This window comes from Oncorhynchus mykiss, chromosome 2 (genome assembly GCF_057628025.1).
Source record: "Oncorhynchus mykiss isolate SJ-2025 chromosome 2, ASM5762802v1, whole genome shotgun sequence".
Classification (NCBI taxonomy): Eukaryota; Metazoa; Chordata; class Actinopteri; order Salmoniformes; family Salmonidae; genus Oncorhynchus; species Oncorhynchus mykiss.
Genome location: NC_143023.1, coordinates 27,408,031 through 27,422,514, shown reverse-complemented (window position 1 = coordinate 27,422,514; position 14,484 = coordinate 27,408,031). Strand labels below are relative to the sequence as shown.

The 14,484-nt window shown below is 40.9% G+C and overlaps 1 protein-coding gene across 1 annotated transcript; it reads right to left on the bottom strand.

The window, feature by feature from the left end:
• Positions 1-51: 51 nt before the first annotated feature.
• LOC110485735 (tubulin beta chain-like) lies at positions 52-10,103 on the bottom strand. Its single transcript, XM_021556890.3, has 5 exons — positions 9,917-10,103; positions 4,351-4,459; positions 4,077-4,187; positions 3,628-3,872; positions 52-1,067 (listed from the first exon to the last, which is right to left on the bottom strand). Exons 1-5 carry the CDS (start codon positions 9,971-9,973, stop codon positions 252-254), a joined length of 1,338 nt encoding a protein of 445 aa, XP_021412565.1. The 5' UTR covers positions 9,974-10,103; the 3' UTR covers positions 52-251.
• Between the last annotated feature and the right edge of the window lie 4,381 nt (positions 10,104-14,484).

Genomic DNA, 14,484 nt, shown 5'->3' with positions numbered 1-14,484 from the left:
AGTCAAACAGTATGCCTATTGGTACAGGAAAAATGAGGACAAGACAAGAGATGAACATTAACTAATTTATTCGCAGTCACAAGGGGTGTGTCTACATTACTATAATATTTCCCATTAGATAAAAAAAAAAATGCTCAACATTGGTTTTAGGTCCCCTTTAACTTTTTCTTGCTTCTAAGTTACTTTTCCCATGTGGTTTCACAGCTTCATTTGGCCCTTTGAATAGAATCTTCATCTTCAAAGCTCTGTCTTTAAGCGTCATCGTCTTCAGCCTCCTCCTCGAACTCTCCCTCTTCCTCAGCGGTGGCGTCCTGGTACTGCTGGTACTCAGACACCAGGTCGTTCATGTTGCTCTCTGCCTCAGTGAACTCCATCTCATCCATGCCCTCTCCAGTGTACCAGTGCAAGAAGGCCTTGCGGCGGAACATGGCAGTGAACTGCTCAGAGATACGCTTGAACAGCTCCTGGATGGCTGTGCTGTTGCCGATGAAGGTGACAGACATCTTTAGACCCCGGGGTGGGATGTCGCAGACAGCGGTCTTCACATTGTTGGGGATCCATTCCACGAAGTAGCTGCTGTTCTTGTTCTGGATATTAAGCATCTGCTCGTCCACCTCCTTCATGGACATTTGGCCCCGGAACACTGCGGCCACAGTAAGGTAGCGGCCGTGACGAGGGTCGCAAGCTGCCATCATGTTTTTTGCATCGAACACCTGCTGGGTAAGCTCGGGCACGGTGAGGGCACGGTACTGCTGGCTGCCCCTGCTGGTGAGGGGGGCGAAGCCAGGCATGAAGAAGTGCAGACGGGGGAAGGGCACCATGTTGACGGCCAGTTTGCGAAGGTCAGCGTTGAGCTGGCCAGGGAAGCGCAGGCAGGTGGTGACGCCGCTCATGGTGGCTGACACCAGGTGGTTGAGGTCACCGTAGGTGGGCGTGGTCAGTTTGAGCGTGCGGAAGCAGATGTCATAAAGGGCCTCGTTGTCGATGCAGAACGTCTCATCTGTGTTCTCCACAAGCTGGTGAACGGAGAGGGTGGCGTTGTAGGGCTCCACCACTGTGTCTGATACCTGGAAAGAAACAAAGAGAGAGAGAGATTGAAGTACTTTATATTATCCACCTCATCAAGTACATTTGTATTGAAGCATTAAAAAAATGAAGACACACTCAATATACACTACGGTTCAAAAGTTTGGGGCCACTTAGAAATGTCCTTGTTTTTGAAAGAAAAATCTATTTTTTGTCCAATAAAATAACATCAAATTTATCAGAAATACAGTGTAGACATTGTTAATGTTGACTGTTGTTTTGCGGATACTATTTAATGAAGCTGCCAGTTGAGGACTTGTGAGGCGTCTGTTTCTCAAACTAGACACTGTCATGACTGTCCTGATCAGGTCAGGTTACAGGAGACCACAACCCTACAGATTATCTCTCAACCCCAACAGAGGAGGAGAGATCTAGGGGTCTGAAGATATGGGGGTTTTATGACCCCTCACGCCCCTGGTAAATCTCAGGCCACAGACAAATTCCTTTGTCCTGTTACTATGGAGAACCAGCCTCAGAACATTAAACATGAAATAAAGGGACTTTGGAGCAATGGTTTTCGTCAGCCACAATGGTGGTCATGACGATAGATGGAATATGAAAATGTGTCATTTTTGTTTTGTTATTAAAGGTTAATAGATGACATTATTATGAAAACATTGTAACGTGAAGAGTTTTCCCAGTATATGTTTGATGTTTATACATTGTATGTTGTATGGAAAATATCCAAATCAAAGAGAATGTTTTGGGAAAGATGAAATGTGAAGTTAGTTGTCTAAAATTGGATTTGAGTAAAATATAGACCTTGCCCTTATAACTTGGTATGCCCAGAGAATTGCCCTAAAGGCGGTTACGCCCACTTCTGACACGAGGGTATAAAACCTGTGAGTAAAGAATTTCCAGAGAAGACTACATGTCCCAAGCTGCAGCCACGGTCTAAAAAGTAAACCCAGAACGCAACACAAGTTTGAAGACAAAGAAATATTTTTCTACCCAAGCTACGGAGGAGTAGCTGTGTCTAAGCGGGTGAATTCAAGCCGGACCCCCCCTTTCATCCAATCCCAGCGAATCAGGGTATCTAAACGGTTTCATCCCTATGCTGTGAGCTCTGAGCTACAGAGCTGTCTGTCCTCAGAAGACCCCTTCCAGAGCAAGGGTGAGGGAACAGACTCCTAAGCCAAAAGGATGCTGACATCGTGAGGACGAACAGAAAGGTGAGCCGGGGAAGTGCGTCATCGAGCAGCCTGAACGGTCCACGCAGAGAATCCTCGGAGGTCCTCCCCACGTAATTACATCATTATATTCTGACCCATAAGAGCGGCAGTTTGGTGCAAGGCTCGGGTGAGAATAGCATAGCTGACAAATTCACCCAAATGTATATTTCTTGTGTACGTTCTTTTTTCTCTCTCTTTAAAATGCCCATTTTGGGTAACACGCGCCATAGTGTGTTGGCCCGTTATACTAAGTTCTAATAAATAGCCTATAATGTGTTTTGTCTATGTGTATCTTTTATCATTTTAGCTTTCTCGTAAATAATTATTCAACTAAGATTGGTGTGGTAAGAACTCATTGGTGAGACCCGGGTCCGTGCAGATTCACAGACTATACAACGTTCAGAACGAGATTGTAGAGGTAACTGGTTAATTAGCGGCTGTTGTAAAATTGATATTCTGATATTCTTTGAGTTAATTTGGGAAATAGAAACTTGTTTTCCCATGGTGCCCCAGGTTAATGAGTTAATAATTGCTTGATTCAGGTAATCACGCAATTAGAAACTTTTAATAATTTGATGAGCAACAGTCGTCATATTAACTAATACAACGTCACGACAACACTCTAATGTACTGTACTTGTCTTCTTGCTCCTCCCACTCCTCTTTCTATTCTGGTTAGAGCCAGTTTGCTCTGTTCTGTGAAGGGAGTAGTACACAGTGTGGTACGAGATCTTCAGTTTTTTGGCAATTTCTCACATGGAATAGCTTTCATTTCTCAGGACAAGAATAGACTGACGAGTTTCAGAAGAAAGTTCTTTGTTTCTGGCCATTTTGAGCCTGTAATCGAACCCACAAATGCTGATGCTCCAGATACTCAACTAGTCTAAAGGCCAGTTTTATTGCTTCTGTAATCAGCACAACACTTTTCAGCTGTGCTAACATAATTGCAAAAGGGTTTTCTAATGATCAATTAGCTTTTTAAAATGATAAACTTGGATTAGCTAACACAACGTGCCATTGGAACACAGGAGTGATGGTTGCTGATAATGGGCCTCTGTACGCCTATGTAAATATTCCATTAAAAATCAGCCGCTTCCAGCTTCAATAGTCATTTACAACGTCTACACTATATTTCGGATCAACTTGATGTTATTTTAATGGACAAAAAAAATGTGCTTTTCTTTCAAAAACAAGGACATTTCTAAGTGACCCCAAACGTTTGAACGATAGTGTACATAGTAAAAAAAAAATACTGCAAGATATTAAACACATTTGAACAATACACATTTATGGGTTTCTTATTTTCTGATAATTCAGTGCACAAATGGTCTCGGCGGTCTGAATTGCAAGTACGGCTGACATGATAGTACTTTTGGTGAGGGCACCACGCTGAAGGTGTTCATGATGCGGTCAGGGTACTCCTCTCTGATCTTGCTGATGAGCAGGGTGCCCATACCCGACCCCGTGCCTCCACCCAGGGAGTGGGTGAGCTGGAAACCCTGCAGGCAGTCACAGTTTTCTGACTCCTTCCTCACTACGTCCAGGACAGAGTCCACCAGCTCTGCTCCCTCTGTGTAGTGGCCCTTTGCCCAGTTGTTACCAGCACCGCTCTGGCCTGAAGGAAGGGAAGAAGGGAGTAATAGGAAGGAAAATACATTTAACTTATATTGTATATGAAACAAATCTAGTAATGATAATCAATAGCCCCCCCACTAATAAATTATTACATTCTACTGGGTTCTCTTGGGTTCTAACATTTCACATTTTCTGTTATATCCATCCCATCCATTGCCTACAAACAGGTTGTATGTCCACCTACCAAACACAAAGTTGTCTGGCCTGAAGATCTGTCCAAAGGGTCCAGACCTCACAGAATCCATTGTGCCAGGCTCAAGGTCCACGAGGATGGCCCTGGGCACATATTTACCACCTCCATGAGAGACAGAGACAGAGGAGAGGAGGGAAAAACATCAGCTGAAAACTGCAAGAAACCATTACTAAAACAACTCTCCACCAGCATAGCCATATAGACTGGGTTAAATATGCTTCATATTAAAATGTGGCAGGATCATGGCAATTTAGGGGTGTGGTACCTGTTGCCTCATTGTAGTAGACACTGATTCTGTCCAACTGCAGGTCGCCATCTCCATGGTAGGTGCCTGTGGGGTCAATCCCGTGCTCATCGCTGATCACCTCCCAGAACTATAGACACAAAATTGATGACAGCACATCAGTTTCCTAGGTTCATATGCCACACTGTGGTTAGACCAGGGCTTGAATAAAAGCCTGCATTAACTGAATGATGGATGGCAAGCTTGAGATAAAATATTTCAACATTACAACCATATACTTTTGTCTTTATTAAATTATTATGTTGGTTCCACTTTTCTGGGCTCCATTATTTACTTAAAACAAATAAGGAATACTCAAAATGTGCACTTATAGATCCTAACAATTTTAATCAAAATACAGCTGTAGACAGAAGTCAAAGATCAAACATACAACTGATGTCTCTCCGGAGTTCTGCAAAATAGAAAAAGTCCAAGTTGTTTAATATGCTTGCAGTCAACCCCTAGTGATGTAACTGCCTACATCAATACCTTCTACTCATGAGACCAAGCCCATGCATATACAGTTTTACAAACTTGCAGGAGAGACACTAGTTCCAGTGTTTTCTAAGGGCTCAGCAGTAATTTTCCACTCCCCAAGTTGCTTTTTTTAAAAATACCTGCTGCTGAAATGTCGCGCTCTCTCAAGTAACGGTCCACTCGCACTTGTACACACGCAGCACACAGACACGCACTGAAAGGTCACTTCGATAATGGCTGATATGTAGATTTTTAAGTGATTGATAATATTTAAAAGTGTGGCTTCATGAATGACATTAACAAAAATTATTAAACTAATTTCCATGACTTTACAAACCTTTATTTAACAACTAGGAACAGCGCATCATGTGCATTCAAATTGGCGCATTTTAAATCTACATAATCTCAAATAGCCTACGCAAAGATTCACAGCCTGCCGGCAAATAAACTTGAACAAAGCGGAATCAGGAAATTAATGGTCACTCTGCATTGCTATTCAATGCAGATACAGCTAATATTCTGCATTGATCAACTTTTTTGGCCTCGGTGTGTGAATCTGGATCAGCGATAGGCTACTTTGTTTTGTAGAGGAGCTGGAACGCAATTTCCCAAAAATTAGAAGTGCCGGTACGGACTGCAGGGCAGCTCCGGTACGGACAGCTCCGGTACTGACAGCTCCGGACCAAATCAAGCACTGAATGTAACACCATAGAGTGGTCAATCCACTGGTGGACAGAAGAGGCAATAGCCGCAGGCCTTACATACCTCAAGGGCCCTCATGAGCAGGGCATTTTTTCACATAGATTTTTCAATAGAGCTTTCTTATATCGCTTACATATAGGACAGACACTTCAAAACACACTTCCTTTTTACTAAATGTTTGACTGTTTTTTACATGTATGCATCTGTTGTTCAATGCGTGTCTGTGGGCTAATAGCAGTAAGGCCAAATTTACTGTTTCATGTACTGAACAAAAATATAAACCCAACATGCAACAATTTCATTGATTTTACTGAGTTACAGCTCAAAGGAGTAAATGAGTCAATTGAAATGAATTCATTAGGCCCTAATATAGGGATTTAACATGACTGGGAATCCAGATATGCATCTGTTGGTCACAAATACCTTTTAAAAAAAAAAGGGCCTCGCAATGGGATTCAGGATCTCTTGACGGGATTTTTGTGCATTCAAATTGCCATCGATAAAACAAAATTGTGTTTGTTGTCTGTAATTTATGCCTGCCAATACCATAACCCCACTGCCATCACTGACACCAGCAAACTGCTCGACGCCATACACATGGTCTGCGGTTGTGAGGCCGGTTGGATGTACTGCCAAATTATCTAAAACGATGTTGGAGGTGGCTTAAGGTAGAGAAATGAAAATTATCTGGCAACAGCTGTGGTGGACATTTCTGCAGTCAGAATGCCAATAGCACGCTCCCTCAAAACTTGAGACATCCATGGCATTGTGTTGTATAACAAAACTACACATTTTAGAGTGGCCTTTTATTGTCCCCAGCACAAGGTGGTCTGAATTGAAGTGATCAGCTTCTTGATATGCCACACCTGTCAGGTGGATGGATTATCTTTGCAAAGGAAAAATGCTCACGAATGGGGATGTAAACAAATATGAGTACAACATTTGAGAGAAATAAGCTTTTTGTTCATATGGAACATTTCTGGGATCTTTTATTTCAGCTCATGAAACATGGGACCAACACTTTAGATTTTAGTTCATATTTTTGTATTTTGTTTTATACCTACAGGGGTCCTAAAATTCTAAATCAAATAGCTAAATGATCCTTGCTATGACTATTAAGCTAACAATTCCATGTTACCTTAATAGAAACCCATCCCTGGGCCCATAGACTATTTAGTAAAATGACAGGTGCAGCTGATAATACTGCCATCGTCTTCGAGTTAGAGGACATGTATGTGTAGCCCATGTATCTGATGCTCTGCAGCAATAAAGATTATGGCATGTCATACTCTTTTTGGCCAGACAGCATCAAATACATGGGCTACATATAGTAAGACAGAGGGGCGCTGTTTTGCTCACTTGGATGCTTTCTCCAGATAGTTTCGGTTACTTGCGAATTGAAGAAAAGTTGGCAGGTGCACAGTGCTCTGTTCAGATGCTGGAATTATTTTTTAATGAACGTGCGAAGGTAACCTACTTTTTTAAGTGATAATCATGACTGCTTGTGTTCATGGCACATTAAAAGGTAATATATTTGTACAGTTAAATTACGTCTTTACCATAAATCCATAAAAAGACTGGCCTCTTCCTGGGGCCTCCAAATCTCTAAGTCAGTCCTGGGTCAATTTAAATATTAATAGACTGAGATAGATGGTTATAATAGTGTTATTTGAACAGAGGCGTTTAAAAGGCCATGTGAGGAGAGGGATAGAACACAAAGGACCCACAGATATTTTCTTAGACAAATTCAATCCATTTGCAGGCAGTCAGAGTTAATTGAGAAAGCTGATCATCTCTAGATCTGTAATCATGTCTAGTTCAGCCCTTGAGGAGTATGCATTATGTGTCTGTGTGACCTTTTGTTTCAGACATTTGTTTATGTCGGTGTCTCTGCTGATTTTCTGTAAACAGCAGCATTAAGGGAGGATTTGGGATAATCTGGATAAACAGTCTGTATATCAGATCAGTAGTTAAGAGAGATTTGAGGGTACTCAACTGTATGGACTCAATATACAGTAGCAATCAGTGTTTTGATAAACCATGTAGGCTCAGGCAATATGACCAAGTGACCTTAATCTGAGAGAGAGCGAGAGACAGAGAGAGAGGGAGAGAGTCAGAGAAAGAGGATGAGTGAGGGACAGCCATAGATAGGATGGATGGTTATCAGGGAGAACTGAGAATAATTCCTTTGAAAGAATGGGAACAATGGCCAGGAAAGCGGACGGTGCCACACCCACACCCTTCGACTGGGCTGTCAGTCAGAGCCGGCCGGCTGGTGGCCATCCAACCCAATGACATCCTAGTGGGGGTAGCGTCCTCACTGTCAGACCAACAGTAATGTTATTCTAACTAACGCTTTACTAGACAAACAGTTACATGGACACCAGGGAGGTTCACTGTCCGTTGAAGTAGCTTACATTCAATGTGGATTTCAATTTAATGTGAAATTGTATTGATCTCAGAGACATACGAAGTATATGTATGACCTGATTGTATCATCAACCTGTATACTGGAGCTGCCTTCTTGGCCAAGTCTCCCTACAAAAAAAGAGATTCATTGTTTCAATAGGACTTCTCAGTCTAAAGAAAAGTTGAATGAAAAGAATAGACGGTGCCACGACGTAATCCAAAGGAAAATGTTTTATTCATAGGGCACCTCTCTCTTTCTTACACACTCCCCTTCTTGTCCATCACTCTCTCTCTAGCTCTTTCTTCTCATCTATGTCTGTCTGTCTCTCTTCCTCCAGTAGTATCAGATTAAATCTGTGTTGAACCCAGTGACTTCACCGTCTGTTACGTCAGCTGTTTCCCCTGTCTGTATGTCCCTCCCCCACCCCATCCGCCCCTAATTTGGTTAGGGGAGGACAGACATTGATTAGGATGAGGCGGGCAGTGCTACTGTACGGTCCTGCTTTTTAAATTGACATTATTAAAATCAACGCTAGCAGCTGGAAATGGCTCTGCCATCATGATAATGATGAGCTGTACTGTGTGTCTGAGGAAGGAATGACCTTGGTATGGTTATGTGGCTCTATAATAACCATGGACCTGGGGTAGGCATGATAACCTGATACAGAGAATATGGATTTTATTGGTCTGACTGGACCATTATGTCCTCCATTTTAGGCCTATATGAGCCCTCAACCAGAAAGACTGTCAAACAGTTTCACCCATAGGCCTATGAGAGACTGGGTGGGGTTGGGGTACTTCTATCTGATGATGTCAAGGCTTATTGTACATGGGAAATGGACCACTAACACAAACCAGTCATTCCCTACAAAATAAAGAATATTATCTCAAAGTGAACAAACATTTTGTTAACATTTTGTCTCTCCAATTTGGTAAAGCCCAAACAACTGACAGCCCTTTTGAAATGTTTTTTTATCCCCTTTCCATCATTGGCGCATTTTAAATCTACATAATCATTGTGAATTTGCACCACCTCTCACACACCAATGGAAAACTCTGTCAGCATCTACACACCCTGCTGGAATAAATGGAATCGATATATCGATCCAATATATGAAGGAAAACATGTCATATGGCTCTTGCGCATAGCAGGCTACACGGATAGATGTGATTGTCTTGAACGCAAGTTTCCTATATGCGAGGCAAAAGGGGCAAGTCACCATTATATTGAACGCAAGTTTGTCACATATGCGAGGCAAAAGGGGCAAGTCACCATTGCAGTTTAACAGACTTAGACACGGGAATAATAGGTTGAGTTCAGACAATCATGCGAGAGCAGCTTTAATGCGACCTGCAGACGCAGAAACGCCCGGTGGTGAGAAAGAAATCCTGTCCCGACAGTCAGAGAACCCTGTTAAACCGATATTCCTAGACAATTGCACACCGCAATTCCACACACCGGCTCACACACACACATACATTTATCAAATAGTTTTTAATTGTGGAGTTACAATACTTTAACAAGTGGTAGCAATCACACACCCAATTAACTCTGCATATTGTATAAAATAATATTGCAATAGGCCTAAATAGTCTCCAAATAAAATGGTAGCCTAATAGGGTGAATGTGACTGGATGATTATCCATTCTTTGTAGTAGGTTTCAGTTGTGTTGATTCATTTGAAACAAGCCTTTACTATTCTATAGACGGTCAATTCAATACATTTATCCAAACCATTGTAGTTGTATTACTGAGGATGTAAGGTTTTATTATTAGGTTTAAAAAGGAAGCCACTACCACTTTTTGTGATGAATTTAAAAAAGCATAGTGGTCTCATCTCGCGCTATATACTAATCTGATGTATCAAATCCAACCTGACAAAAACAAAATATATTAAACTGCAACAGTTAGACGACTATAGAAGTTCACAATTAGGATGATGAATGTATAGGTTCTTACCTTGGCGCCAATCTGGTTACCGCACTGGCCGGCTTGGATATGCACGATTTCCCTCATCTTGACTGGGAGAAATTTTGAGACACAAAGAGACAGTGAACCATGAAGACCCAACCGAACTAGTGTGGACAATGGTTTTGGCCATCAGCACAAACAATGATGTCATTTTCGTACGGTAATGAGGAAACCTTCAAAATAAAAGGCCGCATTTCAAAACATTGCAATGTGGATAACTCATTCAAAAGATAATGCATTTTATTCACTGGACACCTCTATTGTGAAATCAAGAAAACGCATTGAGTAATTTATGAAAACAAATCAAAAATATGATTTCATACATTTTTTTAATAAATATATATATATATATATATATATATATATATATATATACCAATAATGAAAAAAATACAATGTTGACATTGGTATGTTGAGAATATTGGGCTGTAGAGAGATAACTGTTCTACCTGTCTTAGCTAAAGTGGGGTGGAAAATACTCAGTAGGGTCTCTACTAACCAAAAGTGTAGTTTGGATGGGATTGTGTCGTACATACCCAGCAACACACCTTTAAATATTCTGGTACTATCCATGGTTCTGAAATCATTGCACAAAAAATGAACAAAAACATATTTTTACAAGTTAAATGTAATGAATATTAACCAGGCTATTAAGACACAGTATAATCAATCACACATTCTGAACAGCAATGGAGTTGTTGGCCGATGTGTGATTCTCATCTATTAAGTTTTGCAGTATACAGCAAAGGCATAGGACTATTACCTAGTTTTAAAAAATTATAACAAAGACATTATTTACAAGCTATATTGTCATGATTATGGATCAAGGTCAGCAAAGGGTATTTTTGTAGAGTTAAAATGTACTACAGGAGACAACAAGGCTACATGGCTAACAGTACACAGTATAATGAAGCTTTCAGAATGACAATGGAGAACATTCTTTACAAGTTATAGGCCTCCATGTTAAGCTTTTTCTATCAAGGTTAGCAGTATACATTAAAGGTCTATTAACCACGTTTTCTAAACCAATAACAGAGACGAGATTTAAAGATAATACATAATACAGAGAGGTGTTTATTATCTATCAACATAGTCATTTTCTCTCTGATAACTCATGTAAAACATACTCGCCCATGCCATTGTGACAAAGCGTATTCACATTGCCCTCTAATGAGACTACTTTAGAGAATACACATAAACACCACAATCGTCTGGTCTGTCTACCGTCTGACTGTTTTCTAAAATAGGGACACTGATGAGGAAGGAAATTCGTCCTTCTAGGTGTCACTGAACTGGATCATTACCCCCAACCCCGGACTGTCTTGTCTCATTACACACACCTGATTCCCATTCCCCCTGATTAGTATGTGTCTATTTGTGCCCTCTGTCAGCCCAGCCGTTGATTATTGTCCCATGTCTATTGAGCTTGTGAGTATCTGTGCTCTGTAGTATCGGCTTTCGCGCTACGTGTTATTGTGCACTTGTTATTACGGGTCTCGTCCCGTATATTATTTAGAGGTTTACACCTCGCTATTTTATTTGGTTTACATCTCTTTTATGTGTGTTGGGCTTCGTCGTTTTCATGATGTACTTTATTTTGGGTGGAGAAATAAAACATTCTATTACGTATTCCTGTGCCTGTCTCCTATCATTATACAGCGACAGCCAGGTATTTCTGAATTGGAAGTAGTTTATCCTTTCTTTTTGGTTTAAGGGCTCCACCATTGTAATGCAATTACTGCTGTTAACTATATGTTGCATATCTATGGCTATAACTGTCCAATGTGATTAAGTTCACAGGCACACCCATACTCAAAAGCCACCAATTGTGCACCATTTCAGGCACTTTTGGCCTAATCTCTTTTGCTGTCACAAATCAGACTGTAATTCCTGACTTGCTAAAGAGGCAAGGGACACTAACACATTGATCCTTCAAATGTGACTTCAAACGATCACTGCATGGCAATTATTTTATCCTTAAACCCCTTGTCATTGCTTAATAATCTGCTTTAGTAGGTGGCAGTGGAAGAGTTACAGTTGCCTTTGGAATAGGAAGTTTAGAGCTAGATGAATCACTCTGTGCATTTGTCAGAGCACAGATCATTTTCTTCAGAAAGACAGAGATGTACTACTTTTTCACTTCTGATACCAGATCGAACACAGCTTGCGCCAGGAGTTCTTGGACCTTCTCTAAGGTAATACCATGTATTACGTCGAAGAGAAAGAAGTGCGTGAAGTACAGAGTCACCAGTACTCGGTATTAAACCTGTTGCCCAGCACAAGAGACCCATTTAAGTTTTCCAGACTGAGGAATTCCAATAACATATTTTAAGTGTTTTAAATATAGCCTACACAATAGCTTTTAACATGGCACTTTATGTACACTTTTAAAAGATGTTGGTAGAAATAATACAATATGTCAAATTATCCATTTATTTTTTCAGAGGTGGTTGCAATGTCACACCCTGATCTGGTTCACCTCCTTGTGATTGTCTCCACCCCCTCCAGGTTTCGCTGGTGTATATATCCCTGTCTTGTTTGCCAAGTCAACCAGTGTTTTTCCTTGCTCCTATTTTTCCCCAGTCTGTTTGTTTCTAGTCCTCCTGGTTCTGACCCTCGCCTGTGACTCCGAACCCGCTTGCCTGACTACCAGCCTGCCTATCCCCTTGTACTGTTTTGGACTCTGATCTGGTTTCTGACCCCTGCCTGACCTCGAGACTGCCTATCGTCTGGTACTGTTTGGACTCTGACCAGGTTTGTGAACTCTCGCCTGTCCCTGACCTACCTTTGCCTACTCCCCTTGTTATAATAAATATCGGAGCTCTAACATCTGCCTCCTGTGTCTGCATTTGGGTCTCGCCTTTTGCCCTTACATGCAATGCAGTGAAAAACAGTTGTACTGCACTAAAGTGCAAAACAAATAGATATTCCCAAATGTAGTATGTCTTTGCAGGGGGACTTGTGATCATGCTGCCATTATATCCTATTACTAGGAGAATGGTAATCCTCTGGACTGGGTCCAGAGTGAGGCTGGAGATGGAGTCATTTTCATATCATAGGGTGGGGATCAATTTAATTTCCATTCATACCCCATTCACGAAGTGTATTGAATTTGTACTTATGAACAAACCACTAAATTACTACTTATGAACATTACATTTACCCTAGCTCTGTGTAATTAAAAAAAAAAAAATTGGCGGGGGGAGTCCAACTGAAGGTGTCATTAAAAAAATGCATCCTATCCCCAACATTAACAAATATTTTCACATGACCCACCCCTGTAAAATAAATTGCACACCCTCCCCCTCGTAGAATTAAATCATGTTTACTACTAAAACTGTGGCTGTGTTAATCAATGTGGATATCGACTTTGCCGCGTCAGCATACTGTTGTGGCACAGTCACCTTGTCCGAGAGATTTACATGTTGACCAAAACGTCATCCCAGGGTAAACCCTTATTCCTGTTTGACCGCTAGATTTATGGTTATTATGATGCCTCCACTGTGGGACTCTATAGTCTACATGAGATTATTATTGGGCGAAAGTGCGAGATTATTTTTATTTGTCAAACAGCAGCCATGCATCAATCATGTCACCAGATTAAGACACTTGATATTTATTGAAAGGAGCATCGAGATCATCACTGTGAACATTCACAACCCGGTGAATTTCACAAATTTATTTAATCTGTAGCCTAATAAACTGAATGCATTGCCATGTCATTACATGTCTTATCTGACATGTACTTCACTCCCATAAGAAGGCTAGAAACCTGTGCTCTGTTAATCAAATTACATTTTCACTGCAGCCTAAAGTATAATTTTGTACTCACTTAAACAATAATGCAATGTAGCCTAGTCTATGTAGGATCATTGTATTGTCCCTAAACAAGATTAATAGGGGAGCTTTTTGAGCTGCGTGTCTCATGTCTGTACTGTTCAAATCAAATTGTATTTGTCACATGTGCCAAATACAATACTGTGAAATGCTTACTTACTAGCCCTTAACCAACAATGCAGAGTAAAACAAAACATACTTTTGCTAAATAGACTATAGGAAAAATAGTAACACAAACTAATAATGAGGCTATATACAAGGGTACCAGTACCGAGTCAATGTGGAAGGGTATGGGGCAATTGAGGCAATATGTACATGCAGGTAGGGGTAAAGTGACAATGCATAGATAAATAGAGGGTAGCAGCAGCGTGTGTGTGTGTGGCATCATCAATATGCAGTGTGTGTTGGAGTGTCAGTGTAGTATGTGTGGTTAGAGTCCAGTGAGTGTACATCGAGCCTGTGCAAGAGACTCAGTGCAAAACAATAAGAATAAAACACGGGGGTCAATGTGAATAGTTTCATGTACAATGATACACCTTGCCTCTCCTCTGCCTATCAGCTATTCATAGTTTTTCTTGTGGGTTTATATTGAAAATGTATCCAGCTTTGAATGCTTTTATGTGTGGTATGATTGCTAGTTAGCTTATTGCAGATCTTGAGAAATTATCCACCTTCCACTACTGTTACTATGAATGGTGGATAGAAGACAGACTAGTAGA

Bases quoted from the DNA above. Each gene is read 5' to 3' on its own strand.
- LOC110485735 (XM_021556890.3), bottom strand. From the start codon at position 9,973: ATGAGGGAAATCGTGCATATCCAAGCCGGCCAGTGCGGTAACCAGATT. The intron at 4,460-9,916 runs GTAAGAACCTAT...TTGTGTCTATAG, and splicing joins GTAACCAGATTGGCGCCAAG to TTCTGGGAGGTGATCAGCGA. The intron at 1,068-3,627 runs GTACTATCATGT...GTTTCTTTCCAG, and splicing joins GCGTGGTGCCCTCACCAAAA to GTATCAGACACAGTGGTGGA.